Source organism: Catharus ustulatus, chromosome 1 (genome assembly GCF_009819885.2).
Source record: "Catharus ustulatus isolate bCatUst1 chromosome 1, bCatUst1.pri.v2, whole genome shotgun sequence".
Taxonomy (NCBI): Eukaryota; Metazoa; Chordata; class Aves; order Passeriformes; family Turdidae; genus Catharus; species Catharus ustulatus.
In genome coordinates, this window is record NC_046221.1 from 158,751,791 (window position 1) to 158,776,511 (window position 24,721).

Consider the following 24,721-nt stretch of genomic DNA (forward strand, 5'->3'; position numbering starts at 1 on the left):
AATCTCAGGACTTGCTGTAAATCTGAGTGCTCTCACAGTTCACAGCATCCTGGTTTGTACTGCCACAAACATAACCCAAAGCTCTCCCATGGATGACCATCTCTCTCACCCTTCCATACACATGCTGTCCTGTTCTTGGCCTTTACCTCTGAAATTCCCACTAACCTCACAAGCAGAGCTGGTTCTTGCTCAGAAACCCTACCAAAATTATATGGATTTTCTAAGTTTCTTTATCACCTCAAGTCTTCTGTTATTGTCAGAATTCTTAAATACTTGCAGGCCACACTATCTTGGTATATTTAGAGAAAATTAAGACATGTAAGTATTTTTCATATGAAGGGTAGGCCATCTTTCCAGAACCTCAGCAAGAACTGTGCTGCAAAATACAAGCAGAAGAGATCAGAAAACCTTGTGCAAATATCCCTGTTTATCTAACTTTCTTTTTTTCCTTTGCCATCTGTTGGAGCCATATGCCTTCTTAAATAAGAGCTAATTATAGGTCTCCACCAATACTAATCAAATAGTGGTATCTGCAGCAAATTTCAACTGGGATTTTCATTTCTCCTTGATAAAAATTCCCCCAAACCAGGTTCTGAGAAGGTTGCCTTTCTCTGGTTTTCTGGACTTATGTACAAGCATGTCTGTATTAACACATGGAAGAAATTAATAAAAAGCTGTGGAAGTAGTAAGAGCTAAAGTACATTAGGTGGGATGACTTTGGGACAGAAAATGACTGTGTCTAATAAATACCCACTGACACATTCTGGTGCTCTTGGTGATTTGGGTTTTCCTTCACTGCCCCTGTGCTGCTGCAGTGAGTGAAAGAGAGGAAAGAAACAGCCCTGTCACAAACTCAGCTGCCTTTTAGCACTGAAGAACTGGAGCAAAGATAGATCCAATACTAAAATTAAATTCTGGAAGAGAGATTCCAGCCTATTTAGAGAACAATACATCTCCTAATGAGCTCAAAAAAAACGAGGCTTCACTTTCATGTCCAATGAGCATTTGTACAAATGTCCATTTGTATAAATGTCAATTTATACCATTCAGGCAAATGTTTTGTAACTGCCTCCAGTGTCAACATTATTTTGCTTTCCTGTGTAACGTGAAAAGACAAAAAAAGACTGAAGGATAAAAAATAACCCAGTCCTAAATATGGCAAATGAACAGTTGAAGTGCCTTTTGAAAACCCCAAATACTAAATAGCTCTTTCAGCATCACAAGACTCTGGCAATTTCAGACTGTTGTACTGACCTTCCAAGAAGTTTAGAACTATTCCAGCAGAAATTAGGACTAATAAAAGTAAATAAAATAAAAGAGAAATTAAAATAATATGGTTTTAATTCATTCCACCCACCAGGTAGAGAATTATTTCCCATTATAATAACCAAGACTTCCTTGTTTAAATGAGAAGTGCACAAAGAAGAAAGAAATCACTTCCAGAATTTCATTTCAACTAGTCTTTTCCTCTGGCTACCAGTGGGGAGACTGTCTTCTTCTTTTCTCACCACTGTTCACATAATGCTTTGGGCAGCTGGGAAATCCCAAATGTTCAGAGGTCCAGAAATGAAAGAATTGAAATGAATACATAAAAGTGTGACCTAGACTAGCGTAGATATTGCATTAATCCACTGATTATTCCCTCAGTGTCTCACAGCACACCTGGCACCACCTTATCAGCACAACAGTTACAGATTCAAAAATAAAGGTCTGAATTAAAATCCCAGTCCCTAAGTCAAACTGGAAAATAAGATTTCCTTGATGTATCTGTAACACTTTGAAGTCCTCTATCAATGGTATAGATTCAAACTAAATGCTTCCTAATGTGCTATTTCAATGTCTCCTGTGTTCAAGAAGGTGATGGATGGAAATTGTACATTTACCAAACTTTTATCTTGAGTACTTTGGCCAGCTGTACTTTACCCAGAGGATAAATTACTTTGAACTGAATATGTAAAACATTTGTAACAGTCTAATAAAAAAAAAATATGAGAAGAAATCTAATTTGTCAGAGGTAGGATGTAGTTCCTAATATTCCACTCTAAAAACAAAAATCCTGAGGATTCAGAGTGAAGGACTTCAGCCTTCCCCTGGAAGAAACCACCAACTCTGGATGATGAAAGTAAATAAACAAAAAAGGCTTCAAGGTCCTACAGATTTTTTTCTCTCTGTGCACAATACCAGTAATGAGATATTACACATAATTTCTGTGATTAATCTTCAGAGTTAATTTGGATAAAAGAAACCTGATATCTCAGCTGTAGCTGCTGCTGCTGCAGCTGAGGGTCTTTCATTCTACAAGCTGCAAGTTCAATGTACAGTGTGATGTTCAAGGTGGGTTTGGCACACCCACATCTCTAAAGGAATCCCTCTACACTGAGTTTTTCCTCCACATTCCACTGGACCTGTACAGATGCCTTGTTCATTCAGGAGGGACCTCATCCTACTGCCCAGGTGGTCTCTGATTCTGATCACTAGATTTGGTTTTTATTTATAATGGGAGAAAAAGTAGAAACACATCCAGTCCTTACTGGCCCATAAAAAGGTGGAAGATCTCTATAAGTCCCCAGATCAAGATAATGTGCTCTAAATTAGATGTTCCTCTCCTGACCCAAGTTCTTTCCATAAAGTATGATACAATCCTTGCTCTGGAAACATTTCACATGTACAGTGCTGGATTCTCAAGGCAAAGAAATTACAAAAGAGCCTCCAGAAAGGAAGTGAACATGATGGAGAGTGGCAGAGTCAGACCACAGGTGAGTTGTGTCATGGCCTCATGTTTTCAACACAAGTGTCATCACAACCCTTGAAGCATACAGGTGTCACTTAGATAGTCAAGCAAAACTACACAAAGACAATTTAATCTGCTTTCTAAAGAGGCTAAAGCAATAAAAAAATCTCATAAATACTAACTCATATGCACACAAAAATAAATTTCATTTCCTTTGGATGGGAAACAGATTCTGTTAAAAATAAAGCCAATATCATTATGAAATAGCTTCTAAATAAGTAAACCATATTGCTAATCTGCCACAGGAACTGTTTCCATAAGCCATAAACTTAACTGAAAGCCAAAATGTTCTTATGTTTGGTTTGTATCCTTTAAATACTCCTTTAGCAGATATTTTTAAACTTCCCATCCAGCTGAGACATGAGATTGCTCCTTCCCTAGGTCAGCCAGCTCTTGCCTGATTGGTGATTTAATTGCTGTCTATACAGCTCAGCACAAAAATACAATAGATTTTTTAAATTATTATTTATTTGCTTCTCCGTTCCTTCTCCAGTTAGATTCTATCAAGCTCAGCCTCTGCATTGGTAATGTTTTTTTTTAACTTTGAAAGTAACGACTTCAAGTGCAGTATGTGAACACAAGTTTAAGCTGACAATATTCAGGACATGATTTGCAAGGTTTGAATTGAAGAACCTTTCCTGGAGGAATTGTAACTTCTTACAAAGTTCACAGAAGACAACAGGAGAGACCATGTTGCAGCTACTCACAGCTAGTTCCCTTCCTAACTTTTAATCTCTTTCCCAAAGAATGACAGTATGACAAGTATATATTCAAATGACATAACTTTGGAAAAAATATAATTTCTGCTGTTACACTTAAATTAAGAGAATTTAATTAGGAAGGTCTGAAAGAAATACTGGAGATTCCAACTAGAAAATATTCACAGAATCCCAGGATCACAGAATTGTTAGGGTTGGAAGGAACCTCAGGAGATTATCTAGTCCCCTCCCCTGACAAGGCAGGTTGCCAGGAACTCATCCAGGTGGGTTTTAAATGTCTCTCGAGAGATTCCATTACCTCTCTGGGCAGAATGTTCCAGGGCTCTGCAACCCTTGATGTAAAGTTTATGGCCTTTGCTCCTCGTCCTGTGGCTGGGCACCACAGAAAAGAGTCTGGCACCATCCTCTTGGTACCCAGTCAAGATATTTGAGATATCTGGAGATATTGGAAATACTTGTTTGCACTGAGCCTCAGTGTTCTCCACACCAAGCAGGCCCAACTCTTGCAGTCTCTCTCTAAGAAAGATGCTCCAGACCTGTCATCATCTTTGTAGTCTCTGCTGGGCCCTCTCCAGTCACCTTTTGTCTTTCTGGAACTGAGGAGACCAGAACTGGGCACAGTATTCCAGATGTGACCCCACCAGGGCCGAGTGGAGGGGCAGGATCACCTCCCTGACCTGCTGGCCACACTTTTCCTGATGCACCCCAGGGTCCCTTTGGCCCTCCTGGCAGCAAGGATGCACTGCCAGCCCCTATTGCACTGATCAGGAACCACCTACATAAAGTAGGGTAAGAAACTCAAAGCCAGTAAAAACAATGTCTCTTCTCTTTTCAATACTTTTACAAATGCCTAAAGCCAACATGATGTTTTCCATTACCCAGGGAATAGTAATTTAGGTTAAGCTTGTTCTACAGATGTTAAGATGCTGAAAAAGTTACAGTGCCTCTTGAATAAGGCACTTTTCTACATGCCAATGTCCATGCAAGGTCAGCTGTCCTTGAAAATAAGAGCTATGGGAAATCATGTAAGAGTCCATGGATATGAATCACTGGGAAAAGTCTAAGAGATAGCTTGTACTTATTCAAAATTAATAAAGGGAATTTAAAGACTTGAGGAGAGAGAGAATTTCATGCAGGAAAAGAAAAAAAAAAAAGAAAAGGAAAAAAAAAAAAAAAAGACTTTTCGCAGACAGATTTTTCAAGATTTTCCGTCCCTTTGACTCTACCTATTTGTGAGCCAGCCCTGCAGCAATGATCACAGCTGAAAGGAAACCCCTTAACAAAACAGAGTTCAAATATGAGAAATGCACAGTCAGATAAGGTGCTTACACCATTGCTTTGAGAGGATTTTGTGTTCCTCCTTCATGTATTTCTTAAAAAAATGCAGGGTTGGGGACAACATAAAACCATGAGCCAAATTCTAACCCTGCTCCAGGGACCTCAGCACTGAACTGGACAGTAGACACTCCTGCTCCAGCTTGACCACATACCTGCTCTGGGGTTCTGGGTAAATTACAAGTGACTGGATTAAAATCCTGCTTCAGGTTCCTAAAGCTGGATCATTAATGCACAAAGAATCACCCCATACTGTTCTATACCCAAACCTGGCCAAGGTCTCCCAGTTCTCTGAAGCATTATCCAGCAGACCTTTCTGTCGGAAGAGATGGTTTTTAGAAACTCAGGAGTTTTGGAAAAGTCATCAGTTAAGTAAATGGAAAAAAAAAATAGTAATTTTTTATTTAAAAAAGAAAAACATTCTATCTCTAGTCTTTCTTAGTTGCAGCTGAAGTTCTGCATAGGATAAAGGCAAGAAAGATCTTTCCAAAATTGAATCCTGCAAAAACTGTGTCTAAATCAGCCAGAATTATAGCTGAACAGCTGAGTGAATCTTAATTTCTACAACCAGATGAATAATTTAAAGCACACTAACATCAACACCTGGTAAGTGTTTCTTTAATCTTGTGGCAGTTTTCTTCATTCCTACATTTCTCTGCCTGAAATTATTCAAATTCAACTGTTTTTTTTATACTTTTAACATGGACTTCAATGTTTTTTTGAGAAAATACTCTGTCAGGCAAGAACTGCAAGTGCACCAGTTTCAAGAAGATTTCATGTAAAGCTGGGTCAGCACCTCTGAAGAGAACTCGTGCTGGAATTGTAGCTTTTCCTTCAGTGCAGCTGTGCCTTTCCTGCTTGAGAACACTCTTGAGTCATTTGCCATTGGGTCACTTCTGGGAACTCTCCCAAAATACACCAAAAAGGGATGTTTTCCCACTCAAGCCTGCAGAGCTGAAAAAACAAAAACTGCCTACTAGAGTAGTTCTGTTTCTTTCCTGCTACAGTTATCTAAGATGTTTTGTAAGGCTGAACTCTCCCTATCTGAGGATGACTTTTCCCTTCATGGTGTTCCCTTTCAGCAGCAGTTGTATATTAAGGTCTGCCTTGCACTCAGATTGTCTCAAAGCTTGCAACAACAAGGATCTGATGGAAGAGACACTTTGATCAACCCATCCACTCATAGCTGTTACTTATCTTTGTCTTTTCCCCTCACTCCAGTTAATGAACTTTTAAATCAAGAATGCTGCTGAGGTCCCCTTGGCCTGTGCTGAATTACATTGGCAAGATGGGAGTGATATCGAAATCAGTGCCTTAAATGTGAGGTTTGGGTCAGTAGAGAATAAACTTTTCAGTGGACTATAAAGTGTGTTATGACTAATCCCCATAGAGGCATTGCTCCTTCTTGAACCTTTTGGCAAAACAGGATTTTGTAATTTCTCATTTGTACAAAATCACCACCAAAGCAATGTTTTACCCTGTCCCTCTGGTGGAGGAGCCATTTGAATCAAGGAATGTAAGTGAATGCAATCAAACTCCTGTGCAGGACTAGGCTGGCTGCCCCAGGTGTCTGCACTCCCCCCTTTTCCCCAGGCTGCTGATGGACCTAAAACCTTGAAGAACAAGGAGAGACTTTTAACCCTTTTATCCATGAGTAAATTTTACATCACAATTCAGACTACAAAGCACTTATTTAATCTATAGTTATCACCCTGTAAGAAAACAAAGTACCTCCTTCCACACTTCCCCAAATGTGTATTCAGCATCTTCTTTTGCTGTGCAAGTTACCGAGATTTTGTTTGTAATCACCAGGCAAGTGACCTCACAGAAACAGGCAAACACTGAATTCCATTCGATTCACTGGATTTTTCCTTAATTGGCTGGCTAAAGGGGATGCATCTCCCCAGACACCCCCACAACCTTCAGCTGAGCACTAATGCAGGGAGCCCTCCCTCTCCTCAAGATGCTTTTCACTAATGAGGCTCAGCTTCCTTGCATAAGCCAATTTCCCATTCCACATAGCAATTATGTAAATGAAGGTGAAGTTCCTAATAAGTTCCATTGGTTCCACTTGGCTCGCAATTAAAAAGAAGAAAAACATTGAAAACCTTTCATTTCAGTCTGGGAAAAGAACTGCTTACCCAGACAAAGAAAAAAAAAATAAAAAGGAACATTTTAAATGGGCTTCCCTCTTTATCCCAAAAGGACAGCAATAAATGGATGAAACACCACTTCCAGATGATATTGAAAGAGTTTCCTTCGTTGTGTGTAGTCATTCAATTTCCTGTTGCAGCTAACAGCTGCCAAAACCAGGCACTGTCAATGTAAACAGTGATCAACATTCTACATTAAATCTCTTTGACATAACATGAAAGCCTCCAAATTTTTTTAATGGCTTAGAGGCAATGCATTGCAAGAACATTTTTATGTTGTTTACCACATCCTCACAGTGTGAATTTTCCACCTTTACCCCTCACAGTGCTAGTCATAGTTACTGTTCATGTCTCTTACTCAGGTGGGAAACTGAGGCAGCGCTTGACTTGGACCTGTTTCCTCAGGAATATTCGATTAAAGTCAATAAAAATTAAATTTTTGAGAGATATTGAAGACCTGCATCTAAGTGCCTAACATTGGAGAGGAAGCCTATTAGACAGAAGGAAATAGAAATCATATTTTGTAGTTCAGCAATAGTATGAACACCTTTTTCTCCTCTCCCTAGTGTTGTAGAAATTATAGTATATATAAACTTCTATCACTGGAAATAAAAAGTTTAATTTCATCTCATTAAAACCTAAAACTCAATTCGACAACAAAAAATAAAATTTTTAAAACCCTTAGCCTTCTGATTGTAAAGCACAAAAAAGAGAAATTCCTTATAGAAGTCTAAACCTCTGGTTTTGCTTCTTGTGTGTAACACTAGCACAGAATCACAGTCTTTCCTTGCATCCTGTCAGAAATCCTTTGTAATGTCTTCCACCATAAGCCTTGAGCCTCTGAACTCAGGTGAGTGTTTTCATCTCCCACAAATATAATACTGCTTTATTAGTGTGTGGATGGAGTTATTACACTACTTTCCACTGCCTAAGACACGGGGAATTAACCCTTGATATTTTTGTGAAGGTCACATGCCAAAAACTCAAATCTTGACTTCCACATACTTCTTAGAGACTATTGATGAGTTCATATCAGAACTGCCCTTTGGCTGCACTCACTAGCCTTGATCAAAATTTTTAGGGTAGGATCTGTCTCATCTTGGTCACAGGAAGGGCAAGCAACAAATTTGATTTCATTTTTTTTGTGTGGTTTTTTTTGTTTCAATTTATATTTTGTTGGTTGCTTTTTTTGGTTTTGTTTGTTTGTTTGTTCTAGTTTTCTTTTTTTTTTCTTTTCTTTTTTTTTCTCTTTTTTTTTTTTTTTTTGTAATATCAGTGGCAAGAAATTAAGACCTAATAGTAGGAATCACTGCAACCCAAAATTTATTCTTCAGACATGTGAAGTTCTTCCAGAGGTACTTAGGAGGGAAACTTGCACTGCAACCTTAGACTACACTCAAGACTACCCAAGTCTGTAATTATTGCTAAGATCATGTCTTAGCAATAAGAAACTCCCATTCCTTCTCCTGAGACTGGGAATCCCATTCCAAGACCAGCAGACAGTGAGGCAAGAGATTATTCAAATGTATCAGGGGTATGGTAGAAAATCTGCCTGCATATGCAAAACTCAAACCTAAAGCCAAGTGATATTCACCTTCATAAATGGCTTCTAGGTGAAGTGTGAGATGAGGGATAACAGATGGGCTGACATAAATAGACAAATCCAGGAAATTACTGGATTATATTAGTTTCCATGACTGGAAGTACTCTCAGCACAACTTGGCTGAACTTGCTGAGACCTTCACCAAAGCAAAAGCACCATTACTGTTGCAAAACCTTGTATTCTTCAGGGGAAGAGAGGAGGTCCAGGGAGACCTCACTCAGTAGTTTCCATTATTTTCCTGGATAAAACTTGACTTCCATCACAGCCTTCCATCTCCTGAGAAGGCTTGAGACAAAACCACATTGTTGTTGGCCAACATCTATGCTGGGCTTTGTATGGGTTTTTCTGGGGTGAAAATTATGGGAAATAAGCTTGGCACAATATCAATAATTGCACAAGAGTGAATGGTGCCAATCCTCCCAAGATAGCAGCCAGCAAACTTCTCTCAGAGCAAGAGGCAGGATGCCATGTGCTGACAAAGGGACATTTAGCACAAGTGGAGGCTCTCAGGAGGTGTTAGCTCAGGGAAGCTGTTTATTAGGTCACAGAATGCACCAGGATAGAGCCAGGCTAAAGATCTTCAGTATTTTGTTTTTTGGGCTTGGCAGTACAGACAAATGCTCCTGTTTACATCACAAGAACTTGGCCTCAAAGCTGAGTTAACTCACAGTAAGAAGACACACTGAGATGAAAAGTGTTATACAGAAGTGGCAAGACCCTGCAACTGTTAATGAAAAAATAGCAAATATCACAAATCAATGTATCTGAGCTGTTTAAAATTAAATAGGCTTTTCCCCCACATTTTAATTGCTTTGTCCTGTTGCTACTGAAGACATCAATATGGATCTTCCTCTATACTGGACAGGCATTCAGGTCAAGTTTCCCAGAAAACTGAAGAGCATTGCCAGTAAACAGGAAGGTTTATCTGACTAAGAGCAGCCATAAGGTGAAAAAGGTATTAAAGAGAAAAATTTCCACTACAGTAGTATCTGGCTGCATATATTGTGTTGCTCAGGTACTGTGCAGAAGGGATGTAACTAAGCTGGTGGGGGAAGTGATTTGTGCTGTTAGAGTTTTAAAACTCCTTTCCTCTAACAGCCCTTGACTGCACACCCATCTCAGCTGGTCTCTGTTTCATATTCACAAACTGTGCAGCCAAGCTTTGATGGTGTTGGAGCAAGTGAGGCAGAGCAGCCTCATCCAAGGGGGGTCAGCCTGAGCTCAGGGGAGCTCTGCATTCATCTGTGCTCAGCCTGGGACTCACCTGGTCCCAGCTGGAGTGCAGGGAATGGCAATGCTTTTAGTGGGAAGCTAAAAGAAGTGGTTTTATATTTTCCTTTACTCATAATAAGAGAACAAGAACATTTCTGCCTCAGTGTGTCACTCACACTGGAGTGCTGAGGGCCAACACCTTCCACCACACAGTCCCTTACTCCTTGCCATGAAGGATTGTAGCACTGGTGAAACTCCAGAGCCTCTGACTGCATTCAGACTGTCAAAAGCAGAAGTTTGTTCACTGCTGAAGATTTTCCAAAGGCATACTAGTAAATCCTGGCATGATAATGTGTAGAGGTTCAAGGAAAAATATGCTCACAAGCAGAATTATCCTCCTAATTTTGGATGTGGTACAGCAGCTATGATGAAGTTGCAGCAATACTTTCATTTAGGACATCAGCCACATTAAAAAACCTCCCACCTAGAAGAAAGTCAGTGGTTTAATTACATTAACAGACTCCCAGATTACTGTTATCACTGTGTCTCATTACACAGTGTGTAGTAGAAATAGTAGGTCAAACATTTCCCTCTTTAGATCTGCTGTTTTATTCCCTAAAATGTAAACTAACCATTAAAAGTTTCAAAACCATGAATAATTATCTACTCTCCTGCACTGTCACATATCCCAAAAACGTACAAGCTCTTTATATTAAGTAATTAATTTTCACAATACCCTTATGATACAGCTTCAATTAACCCCATTACACAGATGGTGAAACTAAAACAGAGAGAAGCTGATTGCTCAAGATCAGAGCAGGGGAAAAGAGCCCAGCAATCATAGGAATTAAGGACTAGTAAATCCTCCTGGGTCCTCAACTCTTCCAGCTATCACATTCCACACACACACAGCGCTCACTGCTACAAAGACTCAAGAGATTTGTTTCTGTTAAATTCTTTCCTGGGGTTCTACTTCTGATATTCACTGGCTTGAGTGATGAAATTGGATGTGGGATGTTGGACACATACACTGGGTACTACCCACAGTTTCCTTTTTTTTTGTGTTCTTTAACCAAATGAAATGCCAGTAATGCAGGGATCTTCTCTACACTATGCTTTCAATTGTGTTTCTTTTGTAATAGCAAGAAATGAAATAATTTTCGGGAACTTAAATATGAGTGACAATTTCATGACTGTTTCTTCTAACTCAATGAGAAAGACTTGTTCTTAAGGGATAATGTCTTTATCTCCTGTGTGATTTTTTTCTAATTAAGTTTGTTTGTTTGCTTTTTGTTTGAGTATTAGCTTTTGATGCTGACAGATGATAGATGTTATGTAATGTGCAATATCATTCCTTTAAGATGAAAAATCAGAAGACAGAGTACCATCCCTCAGTTACATGCTTTTCTTGTCATGCTACACTTTCTAAATTATGCACAGCATTATAAAATACTCTTGTGAAGCAGATCTCTCACAGTTATAGTCTGCAATACTACAGTAAAAAAATTATGGCTCAGAGTTGCTGGAGACTGATTTTATCACTTTCTACTCTGACACAGAAAGATGTAGTGAGTCGACTTCACTGAACTCCCCACTTTACATGCAGCCCTCGGAGGAGCATTTAAATGGGCACCGTGTAATTTCAGGGAGTTTTATGATCTTACCAGTGGAGGGGGTTGTGGTAGCAAATTTTATTACTCATTATGACTTCCCACACAGATATGGAAGGGGAAGAATAAGTTACACATCATCTGCAGTAGAACGTGAGCTTTTACCACCTGTCTGTAAAGGCCAAATGTGTAATTCTGAACTTCCTTAGTTCCTGTTTCCCATTGCATCATTTTTGTGCTACAGGCTACACAATTTAAAATCAAGGTGAGACCATGGGTTTTCCTAACATTCTTCCCCAATCTATCAAACAGGATAAGCTATTTAAGCAACAGCTTATCTAATAAAAAACTGGGACATATTTTAAGCAAGCAGGATTGTTTGTAAGTTTTAAGTTATAAATAAGCATTTTACTACACAACTTTACATCAGTCACTGGGGAAAGTACCTGCTTCTGACAGATTAGGTCATATTCACAAGTATTAGATTACTTATAGGGTGGAGAAAGTTGTTTGCTCATGACATAAGAAAGCAGATCCAAGTTTACATTATCCTAGATATAGAAAGAAAGAAATCAAAAAGCTAAATGTGGTTTGGTTCCCTCAAACCTTGCCCCTGTTTGAGCCATTTGCCTTGTTATTGTGCTTCAGACACATCCCATCATTTCTGCAAGTGCAAAGACAATGGAAATTGTAAATCCCTGCTCAGCATACATCTTGCTGTTAATTCATGAAAGGGGTGAAAACTGCATGAAATCCAAGGCAAAAGAGGTAGTTAAGTGAATATATAAAAATACAAATATTACTTCTGTGTGTAGGAAATCTGCAGGAAAGGAAGTGCTGAGTTTCAGCAGTGTGTGCAGGCTCTGTGGTGTCACATCAACAGGATGTGCAAGTCTAAGAGAATCTGAATTGTTCTCCCATTCCTCAATATGTTACCCAAACCTGATGTCTTATTCACCTGAGCCCTCTTCCTTCTTGCCCAGTTTCTTGCAAGTCCATTGACTTCCCAAAGATTCCCTCAGTATTTTTGTTAGAGAGAGAGCAAGATCAGGTCTTGTAGGCAGCAAGTGGCTCAAGGCTGTCATTCCAACCAGATTTACTCTCTGTGAAAATGGATTGGGATCCACTGGTATCCAAATGGATTGGCAATGAAGTCTAAAGCAAAACTGGGGTTTTCCCCTTGGGACAAATGGTCCAATGTCAGGGCTGACCAGTGCACCTGAACACAGTTTTATTCCATCACACACCCCCCATCTATTCAATTTAAACATCAAATTTCAATGTAAGCACTTGAAGGGCAATCTCAACCCAGCAAAAGTGCTTATACCTAAATGGACAAATTTGTTTACACATTTATTTGCACACTTCATGGGTATATAAGGAAATTGTAAACATGAAATTGACATTGCTGAATTCAAATCCATATTTTTGTTCAGTCTGATCATGGCAATTCATATGTAAATCACAGACTCATAGGATGGTTTGAGTTGGAAGGTACCTTTGAAGTTCACCTATTTCCAACCCCACTGCTGTGGCATGGACATATTTCACTAGATTAGGTGGCTAAAAGCCCTCTCTAACTGATTGTGTCTGAATTTTTTAGCTTCTTATAGCAATGAGAAAAAAGAAAAAGCAGATGAATGCTAATTAAAACTGCACGAGTGGACATCATATGTCTCTGATTACAGCTGCTAGAAAGGCAGTGAGTTCTCAAGTTGTTTCCATTATAAAGATATTCACAGAAAGCAGGAAAATCCTTTCTCTGAGATGGAAAGGGAAAAGAAAAAGGAGAAACTGAAACAAATGAGAAACCTGACCCAAAAACAATCACCCCAAACCTCCTGCTTCTTTTTAAAATTAACACTGAATATACTTCTACAGAGATATGTCACAATTCACATTCTGGAGCTGTGCTCTGCACATAAAGCTCTGGCTAAAGCTCTATGGCTTAGAGCCTTTCAGACTAGCTATAAAAATGTCCCTTTCTGGATATAAAAGAAGTCATGCACAAGTCATCCATAACTTTCCCCTCATGTTGTGGCATCATTGCCTTACCTGGGACATAACTTTTCTTCAGATGGAATGAGGCAGCTGCTAGAGTGTGTGTCTCTAGCAATTTGGGTTCCTTTTGCTTATCTTACATGTTTGGAAGGTTATTAAATTATATAAATATTTTCCTCTCTGAAGCAGTGCCATCATTTTACAGACAAGACACAGCTTTTCCTCCTGTGTGTGTTCCTCGTTTTAACATCTTGACTGCAGGAATTCTTCAGAGCACTCCCTGTCATTGATGTCAATGGGAAATTAAACCAAGTAGCATTCTTTGGCTAGAATACTAAATTAAGCAAATCCTTCTAAAAGGCCAACATATACATTAGAAGGCACAGAAAAATCTCTAAGTTTTCTAATTTATGGTCACATCTCATACATAGTGTTAAGCTTCAGAGATACTGACCACAGAGTAATGTCCTAGAGATCTGTTAATAGCACAGAATGCTTTCCTGAACATCAAATTAAATTCCTGGTTTGTCAAAATTCAAACCTGGCTTCTATTTCCCAGGATATTTTTTGCTAATTTATGAAATTTATGGTGAAAATATAGTCATAGTTTTAGTCTTACAAAATATAAATAAACAAATATAAATAAATACACAAAATATAAATAAATAAACATCACTTCTACAACTTCATTTTCAATTAATAAATTATAGTGCCACCATGGAAGGAAAATGATAATTCATTTTTTTACATAATACGATTGATTTTTTTCTATTAGTTTCAGAAAGAATTTCTAAGAAAACAATAAGACAGTTGTCCTCACTTTGGAGTCTCCTCCTTGCTCTTTTTTCCACCCTGAAAAAATCTTTAGGAACGTTATTTAAAATTCTGAACCAAGATGCCATCTTTGATTATTTGCTGAGAAAGACAAGAGCACCATTTTCTTTCTATGTTGACTATGTCACCTTTCCTACCTTTTATTATTACTTGCTTAATTTGCATAGATACATGAAGGCACAAAGTGCAATCACAGCCTTTTTGTGCCAAGTCTTTTACAAGCACAATGAAAATGTCTCTCTCTGCAAAAGTTCCTGCAACTTCTTTTATAGTAAATGGACAGAAATAGGTGTGATTCAGCTCATCTTAAAATAGATATGTTAAATTACTCCCTCAAATTACCTGTTTCTCTCCTCTGTAAAAGGAGACTGGTTGATTAGCTTAGGTAGAAACACCCACAGCACAGATTTCAGCACTTATCTAAGATTATTTTTACCCTTAGCCACAGATTTCCAAGGCATCTTCCATCTCACAGCCACAACTCAGGTTTCAGATAATTTATTGCCTGCCCTTTGAATACAGCCTAGCAAACCATTACAGGACAACTGTTTCCTGCTGGTGTAGAAAGCTTGGTGAAATAAGGTTTGTTAGAAAGATAATTCAGAAATCATGCAAGACACCCTCCCCAGGGAAGAACCATTATTACCTCTAGCTAGTAAGAGTATATATAGATATGCTGTAATAATTAATATTGACTTCTTACGTAACAAATGTTATTTAAACTGACATCTAACTGTCATCTATAGATCTCAGGATACTGAAACCCTCATTGTTAAGATGTTCTGCATCCCACAGTCACTAGGAAACCCTGACCACCTTATTATCAAGGAACCATCACTCCCTACAACATCTGTAGTCTGTGATGATTTCCTGAGCAGAACACTGGGACATAATCCACCCCCCATAAGGATTTTTTAAAGAAAGTCTTAAAAATGGTTGTAGTTCCCATACAGGTACTCCTTCCTGAAACTGTACTAATTTAGTTGCTAGTAGACTCCAAAGTCTTTCATTTCAGATTATGCTGACACTTTATCACCTTGGTTATGTAGCAAAGTATTGCAGAATTACCTGCTAAATATGAAAAGACATGAAGAGGCAGAGATAAATGGGAATGTAATCACACTAAATGATTTTGTTACTGAAGAACCCCTCTAACCACTGCCTCCAGACAGGCTGCATGCTCCTTCATATAATCCCTCACTCCCCTCTGCATTTCAGATCCATAGAAGGTCAGCCCTTAATTGGTGATTCACAGCCTTCAACAGGGATGCCTGTCCCTTTCTGTAGGAGTTTAACTAACTAAAAAATGTAAAAAGCAACTTTTAGAAAAACAGAGAGTTGACAGCAGAAAAGAGAAGATGACCCCAAGCTGGGCAGGAGTGTTGATCTGATGGAGGGTAGGAAGGCTACACAAAGGGCTCTGTTCAGGCTGGATCCATGCACCTCAACTGAATGAAGTGGGAGGTGGGAGTTCCTCTTTTCTCCCAGATAACAAGTGATAGCAGAGAGGGAATGGCTTCAAGCTGAGCCAGGAGATGTTCAGGTTGGATATTAGGAGAAATTTCTTCACAGAAAGGGTTGTCAAGCACTGGAGGAGGCTGTCCAGGGAAGTGGCTGAGTCATCATCCCTGGAGGTATTTAAAAGATGTGTGGATGTGGCACTGAGGGACATGATTTAGTGGTGGACTTGGGTCATCTCAGGGGTCTTTTCCAAACTAAATGATTCTATAAAAACACTCAGTTGTGCTATTTACCTCTTTCTTAGCTAACATAAATCCAGCACAGGAGCTTCTTCTGCAGAATTTTCTAGTGTTTTCTAGACCTCTGTTCAGTGTGTCATAGTCCCTCTGATTTATCCTTCCTCAAGGAAATATGAGGTTATTAGAGCTGCCAGTTACATATGATACTGCTTTGAGTCACACTGATTTCAAATGATGCAGGATAAACTTTCAATTTTATCTGTCATACCTCTAGAAAGACAATATACCTCTTCCCTCAATCTTAGCACTAAATCTGCTGCACCAACATTCCAGGCACTTGAAGCTCACAGGAATTTACAGCTCCATGAACCACTAGGACAAACCCTGCTTTTGGCTCTGGTGACTTCAAGGAGCTTTGTTAATAAAACAGAGTTGTCTCCTGCATAGAATTCTGGGTACATTTTGGGGGGGTTTCTCCACTTGTGATATAGATAAAAAATTTATGTGTTGGTTTGTAACAGCTGATTGTCAAGATTTTCATAATTTGTTGCAAGCAGTCCCTTTTTGTCACCTTTTTGGCACTCAGTGAACAGGAAATATCAGTTTATTGGAGACCTTAAGCTGTGATTTGTTATTTACTTTGACCATTCTGACATCCCAATTTCAAGTACCTTTCTTTGACACTTTAGTGTTCCAGACTGAACAAAAAATAAAGACCAAACCAATACTAATAAGCACTGACTTCTGAAAATTTAGGCTTTGAAATAAAAAAACAGGGTTGAAAATACCACATTTATCCTCATGTACTGAGTTGCAAATCTTCTTTGAAGGAAGTTTGAAAACCCAGTTGCTGAAGGTTGAAAATACACATTCTTTGGCAGAAAAACACTCATGCAGACCCTCCAGGGCTAAAATAAACTTACTTTGTAAAGTGCAAAGACAACATTTTTCAGGCATTAACTCATTCAATGCATAATCATTTTCATATTTAAATGTTTGAAGAGACTTTTCTTAATTTAGAAATATTATGTTTTGCATATTTATATTTAGAATAAGTTGAGATGTTATATTTCTAAAGAAGACACCATAATTTTGAAATTGCTTGATCAAAAAGTTCAGGATGTTTTCTCCCTCAGTGTGACTTTTGATTAAAGCTGCACATTTCTGAGAGGAATCCTTTATCTTAACCTTGCCTTTTGACATTTTGAATTAGCCTCATGGAAAGAATTATATAAATCTACCTCTCTACCCATGCATAGATTCAGTGATGATAAAAAGCAAGATGTCCCATTAATTTCCTTGTACAAAGGATCCAAACATAAATACAGTCTCTTATCGCTGATTTGTTCTATAAACCAAGGTTCATTTCTCAGACATGCTGAAATTTGAGATGATGGAATAACTGACCTGCTTGGGAGCAGCAGAAAGTTTTCTTTCTTAAATGCTTAATGCTTTGCTAAAACAAACAGAATCTATGGTTTTTGTAGTGCTTATTTCTGTTTCTAAACTCAATGTTAGTTCCCTAAAAGCCTTGTTTAGTTAGAGATTTCATATCTAAAAAGAAGTCTGTTCTTCAGAAACTTGTGTGAGCAAATACTAATTCACTGTGTTTATACAGCTCTGTGGCTGCCACTCTGTATATTTATTCCAAATATTAATTCAGGTAGCAAAAATCTCTGAGTAAAGTATGGGACATTACAACAGCACATAGTTTTTCATCAATGCAGAAAACAAGAAAACTGTCCTCTGGGTGCAATTTACCTACTGAATTGGTGTAAATGACTCACCAATATTTAGAGCAGTGCTGGATTTTAAAAGAATCTCAAGACTGAAATTTAGATCAGAGTGAAGGCAGCAAGAATCACTGTGTGGGGAAATTAAAGACATGTGAATGAACCTGGAAGAGAAGAGGGCTCCGTGAAGGCCAGCTCCCACTGGAGTGGTCTGAAACAGCTGTGTGCCAATTTAACCCCAAAGGTGAAGGTCATCCTTAGCCCCAAGCACCAGAAATACTCTGTTGGCTCTCTGCATATGAACAGCTGGGTTCTGTCCCAGCCAGGCCTTCAGGTGGCCACTGATGTTGAAGTTTTTTGTTTCAGAATCACTGTCCAGGGGAAGAGACTTGTGGCACGTGTTGGTGCTTGCAGACCCTTCCTGGTTTTGGCTTTCTCCAACACTGTGGGACCTACTCCACTTCCATGTGAGTGATCTGACCCAGCTTCTGGAGGGGGGAATTGATGGTTTCCAGCTTAGCTGAGGGTTTACAATGGAAACTCTTGTAGCCACAAATACTTTTCAGCTTCCATCCTTTGAGGCATTTATGAAAGGCCTCAACTGGAAGATGATTGAGACATGCACACAGAAGTATCATGTCAGTCAGAACCATCTTCTGTTTGCCCCTTTTTTATTATTTTTTTCTCTGTTTCTCCTTTTCTCTTGGTATATCATGGAATTAGTTCTGTTTAGATTGTGAATTCACAAGTCCTAAAATGTCTGATCATAGAATCACAGAATGATTTGGGTTGGAAGGGACCTTAAAGATGATCTTGTCCATCTCCCCTGCCTTGGTCAAGGACAGCTTCCACTAGACCATAGGTCCATCTAATCTGGTCTTGAATGCTTCCAAGGAAACATTACATGCTTTATATATCTTATAACCTCACAGGTGAAGTTTTCTAAGACAACTCCTCCCCAAAACACCTTCTCTCACAGTGAAGTGCCCTCTGGATATAATTTGTATTTACCAGGTATGCTTTATTTTATATAGGAAATGCCTATTTATTTCCAGATTACTTTTAATAAGCTTTGAAAATAAACCCATGTGTTTGCTAAAGCATAATTTTTTCCCCTTCATACTTCAAATGCAGTAACCTTACCTTCACTTAATGGAGGAAAAAATTGCCTTTCAAAAAGTTATTGAAACTAATGACTGCAATTTCATACTGTTCCACAAGTCATGGTGCTGTTTCTCCTTGCTCTAATGAGCAACTAACTGCAACTGTTTGTTTTGAATGCATTAAGAAGCCATTTACAAGAAAAGGTTTCTCTTTAATAATCAAAGCAGAATTCCTTCACTGGGAACTGCTCTGAGATAGTCAAACATTAATGAAGAGATTAAGAACACTGCTTGTTTATTAAAAACAGGCACAAACAGTTAATTATGGAGCATATCAGAAATGCAAATAACCCTTCAAATCATGTCTTAGGTGAAAGGTAGTCACAGGCTTAATTTAATTAAGTAATTTAATTTATAGGAAAAGGAATTCAGTGTGGTTTATCATGAACTTGTATAGTTCAGACAAAAGTTACAGCAATGTCCTTTGTTTTAGGGACATGGGTTAGTGCTGGCATGGGTGAGTAACTTTAATGTGTTAGGGTAATGGTAGGACACAATCTTAAGAGACCTTTGCTAACCTAAATGATTCTGTGATTCCACAATTTCCTGATGCTCCTACTTCTTAATTTTTTGTTTGCATACCACAATTGAAATTGTGCTTCTTCTTGTCACCTAAAGTCAGGTATTCCATTTTATGAAAAAGCATTAAATTGTGGGTACACAATTTTACATCACCAACAAAAAGAGATAATGTGTAATGGCAATCACATTTGCTTTTTCTTGACTTGTCTGGAAGAAATGTTGTATCTTATCTCCCTGCCTTTTATGAGAAAAATGAAGAAAGAACCACATTCCTTGGCTATCCTTGGCTTTCTGCACTTTTAAACAATAACCCAATTTAATTGACTAAAATTAGATGGAAGACTTCTACAGTCTAATAAAAGTTAGCATAGCCAGTGATAATTTTTCTTAAATGCTTTGTATTACTTGCAATTACATTTTCAGGTCAAGTTTTCAAACATATTTGTCTATTTGGAGTATTGAGAATTGGTAATGTGGTACTTCTGGGTGGAGAAAAAAGGAGGTCAGGACACAAAACAAAGTCCTGAGTAATTTCTCTAGTTATATGCCATGCAAAATATTTTTTTTTAATTTCTCTAGTTATATGCCATGCAAAATATTTTTTTTTTTAGTGTTCACCCAGCAAAACATTTCCTTGGCCTGTAAGGTAAACAAGTAGGCAAGCTGTTAGCCAATGAGTATTGCTGGTTGCAGTACATGGGAGTGAGGCCCAGTGGGTTGAAAACTTACCAAAAAAAATAATTGCAGCTTTCACTATTAAAGAATAATTATTTTCCAAAATGCTAATGCATTCAAGTGGTGTGTAGACTACTGCAAAACACTGCAGAGGAGATGGAAATTTATATTCTTTCTGAGATTGGGTTTATCAGGCATCCTCATTGTTGTAATTCACCCTCCAAGTCTCTGTTGGCTGCCAAGATTTATCCCATGCATGCCATGTTCTTTCACTTGTCCTCTTCTGCACTGTTCTGGTCTCCACTTTCCCCTATTTCATACAGTGCAGAACATCAAGACAAAACAGCTAATCCTGACTGTTTCTGAGCACTGCTCTTTCTCACAGTGTTTTGAGGAATGATCTTGTGTACTTAAGAGCAAAAATCCGTGTTTTAAATACATACGTTTAAGATAAGCTCCTGCAGTTTTTCAGCTTAGGCCTGTAGCCTGGAAATCAAGGAATGACTGTATGCTCATTACTTCTATTACTCCTTGCCCCAAAATTTATACAGTAACTTAAAATCTTATGGTAGACACTTAGTGGGTCATCAGACAACTCAGCCAAGGAGCTAATTATACAAATTATAACTGTGAGATGGCATCTTCACCTTCCCTGCTCCTCTAGCTGTTCATGCTTGGGTCCCAGAGGCTCAGCCCACTGCCTGCTGCAGGCACACACCTCCACATGGTGACATTAACAAGCCATGCTGCTGGAGAGCACCAGGGGCCAAAGCCCCATAAATCCACTCAGAAAGGCATTTCTAGGGTTTAAATCCAGGCTATGTCTGCATTAACTCAGCCCTGTAGGAGTGGTGCTCAGGGCAATGGAGTTTGTGCTGTTATGAGCTGCACATGAATGAGCAGAGAGCATAATTTGTTCTGCACAAGCCTGAAGCAGTCTTCAGTCGTGGTATCTATTAAAAGACAGGAAGCTGAATTTCGTGGGGGTGCAAAATCTGCGTGACAGCAACGAAAGATTGTGCACAACAAGCCTTGTTCCCTCTGTCCTTTTCAATGATCAGAAATGAGGAGCACGATGTGGAATATAAGTCCTATGAGGGAGCAGGAGTGGTTTGGTCTGGAGAAGAGAAGACTCAGGGGAGACCTTATTGTTCTCTACAACAGCCTGAAAGGAGGTAGGGGTCAGTCTCTTCTCCCAGACAACTTGTGATTGGACACAGGGAAATTACCTCAAGTTGACTCAGGGGATTTTCAGGTTGAATATAAGGAAAAATGTCTTCTGTGATAGAATGAGCGAGCATTGGAACAAGCCCCCTGGGGAAGTGGTGGAGTCACCATCCCTGGAAGTGTCCAAAAAACGAGTAGAAGTGTCACTCCACTGTATGGTTTAGTGGGCAAGGTGGTATTTGGCCCAAAGGTTGGACTTTATCTTGGAGGTCTTTTCCACATTTTGTGATTGCATGATTCTGTGAAAAGTCCCCAGTCACCAGTCTTGTCTTGTCTTTAGGGAAACACACCTTGTTAAAAATGCTTAGGAGTGTGAATGAAATGTATATGTTTTTATGAATATACTTATGCTCACAGCACATTTCTGTACATGCACCCTGACTCACCACAAGCCAGTGGTCCGTACTGAGGACATAAGTGACCACAGGGGCTCCTGGGCTCCAGCACAGCTCTCCTGTGATTTGACAGAGCCACACAGCTCATTCCCTTCCTAAATTTTACACAGGATATGGATAAACTCTGGACCATGTGGTAGGTCACCAAGGCTTTCAGTTCTGTGATGGAGTTCTTTCTGCACACATTTGGTTGGTCACCACCAAGGGACTACCTAGTACAGACTACAGCTTTCCATCTGCAGAATTATTGCAAACTAGGGGGGGTTTTGCCTCTGTTGCTGAAAACATCTAGTGGGAAGCAAACATTGCTAATGCTGTCAGTTCCCAAGGTTTTATTGTAAATCCTGTACATTTAATAAAAATAAAAAGCCATGTGCATTGGAAGAGAAATACTGCCTCTTATTTATTTTATATACTTCCATATTTTATATATTTTATTACTGCATATATTCACAGATTTTACTTTATGAATTTTCATAATCATTTCCGAAATATATTCTCCGTTTTCACAGATCCTACGAACCCGATAAAGGAAAGATTAAAAATAAGCCAAACTCATGAATGCCACTTATTTTATAGTCATTCTTGCTGGTGATGTAGGAGTTTATTCACTATTTTATATCACCCTTGTTTTGTTGTAATGCTATTTTAATAGGAGTGTCTTATTGAAGCATGCCCAGCAATTTAATTAGCCCTACCCCAGATATCCACACACTGAGAGACATCAGTGGCATGAAAAACACCCTGATTATGGCCTGTGTACCTTTAAGTTCAGTCCCATTAAATAATGCACTCTTGCAGATCTATGAAATCAATTAGGAAGTACTTGCAAAGATAGCCAAGGAGAAACTGTTTAAAGCCTTAATGGCTTAAATATCCCTTGTCTTGATGTCAGCCCTATCAAGCTATTAGAGCCCAGTCTGGATTGCATTAACACCATGAAAATCAACTGCTAATCCTGTAACTGCACTGCCAGCCTCTCCCCTGACCATGTGTCTCCATGAATTGTTTCTAGAGGAGGTGAAAGAATCTTCAGTATTTTCTAAGAGGGAGAAGAAAATATTATTTTCTAAAAAAAAAAAAAAAGTAAATATAAAACATAATTTATTCTGAACAGTAGTAGTTGGCTTTTTATTGTTTGTTATTGAATATTTTTTCCCCAAGAAAGTAAAACTAGCTGTCTTCACTGACAGTTATTTCATTACTTTAAGACTACTTATGCCAGAAACTGCTGTAATTTGAGGACATTTCCAGAGATCAAAAGAACTTCAGGGGATTATGGATCTGCCAAGGGAAAATTACACTGGACTTTGTTGTAAAATAATATTGTTTCTTCCTTGAGGATTTTTCGCAACAAGATGTTTTCCAAACCTAGACTAAATTATTTATGTATTCATTGATTTTCCAAGGAAATTTCTTTCTTCAGCTTTTGAGTTTGGGAGGGGTTTTTTAGGTGATTTTCTCAGATTTTGGTATAACTATTTGTGTTTTATGACGCTTGTCTAACAATTTTGCGTTTTAATTGAACCAGGTTTCCAAATTGAAAAATACCTTTTTTAAAAAAAAAATTAAAAAATAAATAAATAAAAAGACAACCTTAAAAACCTTAAATACTCAAGCTTTTTGAACTTTTTCCTCTGGGACCTGCTTACCTGTCTGTCCTGCAATCGTAGCAAACAGCCTGTGGGGAATCCTGGATGGGATCTTCAGTCCAGCTCTTATCTGGTAATACCTGGAGAGAAAGGATGAAAATTAGACACTGCTAGAGAAGTCACCTCTTGATCCAACCTAAAATTCTGTGAGAGCACATCCTGGGCATCTGCACTCAAAAGTGCTCAAGAGAACAGGCATGCTTAGGATCTTTTGTTCTGCTTTTTAGCTTTTATTAAAGTGGGTTTAATCTGGCCCCTTCTATTTTACCAGGCAGAGTGGACACAGTGGCCTGATGTGTGAAAAATGAAGAAAGATTGTGAAAAGCACTTGGTCTCCTATAGGAAAAGGAGACATAGAGAAACATGTATGTTAAAAGCTCCCTAGATCAGACAAGGAGTGACAAAAATTTAATATAAAACAACAAAAAAAAACCCTCAAAACAACAACAAAAAAGGTAATAAAACCAAAAAAAAGTAACAAAAACAAAAATAAAAACTTCAGTGGAAAGACAACAAAAGTGCTAATTCACATCTAGGAACATTCAAACAATGCATGATAGTTATCACTCTGCTCTTCCATGTTGAGTCCACCTTACCAAGAAAACGTTAGCATTAATCATTTGCCCAGAGAAGGTGGAGTCTCCCTCACTGGAGATATTCCAGAGCTGTCTGGACACAATCCTGTACCATGTGCTCTGGGGTGACCCTGCATGAGCAGGGAGGTTGGGTCAGATGGCCACTGTGGTCCCTGCCATGCCATGACTCTGTTAATCATATCTAAACCAATTATTCTGGTTGTTTTCTGCGTTAGGTGAAGGAAGACAGAAAAAGAAAACATCAGCAATTTCACTGGTTTAATTTACACATAGAATCACAGAATATCCTGAATTGGAAGAGACCCACAAGGATCATCAAGGCAAACTTCTGGCCCTGCACAGGACACCCCAAAAATCCCCCCATGTGTCTGAGAGAATTGTCCAAATGCTTCTTGAACTCTGACAGGTTTGGTGCTGGGACCACTTCCCTGGGGAGCCTGTTCCAGTGCCCAAAACATTAGTTCAGTCTAAACAGAGGGAAAAACTCATTCTAGTCTTCCTTCATTACTTCCATGGATGAGGCAGTGTTCAGTACAGTGCCCAATCCCAGAAATTGTAGCTCAGGGTCCTTCCACTTCTTTGTAGACCTCCCACTAACTCACTGTAACACCATTGTGGTGGCAGTCTCCCTTTCTCTGGATTTTCCCTCCTTTGGTCTCTTTGTTTATAAATTCCTTTAACCCACTAGTATTTGCAGATAGTTTTGGCCTGATTTTTGTCCCAGCCTCTAAATGCAAAAGTCTTTTCCAGCCTGAACCATTCTGTGAACTCCTGTATGAAAATCTCACACATGCTACACT

At 38.7% G+C, this 24,721-nt stretch overlaps 1 protein-coding gene across 4 annotated transcripts in view; it reads right to left on the bottom strand.

Annotated features, from left to right (window-relative positions):
* The window catches only part of FAM135B (family with sequence similarity 135 member B), a 219,138-nt gene that overhangs the window by 70,902 nt on the left and 123,515 nt on the right, over positions 1 to 24,721 (bottom strand). For all 4 annotated transcript variants that reach the window (XM_033076038.2, XM_033076055.2, XM_033076045.2 and 1 more), the window contains one exon: positions 23,326 to 23,405. In XM_033076038.2, coding sequence (XP_032931929.1) covers positions 23,326 to 23,405 — 80 coding nt within the window. The remainder of the gene's footprint in view (positions 1 to 23,325; positions 23,406 to 24,721) is intronic.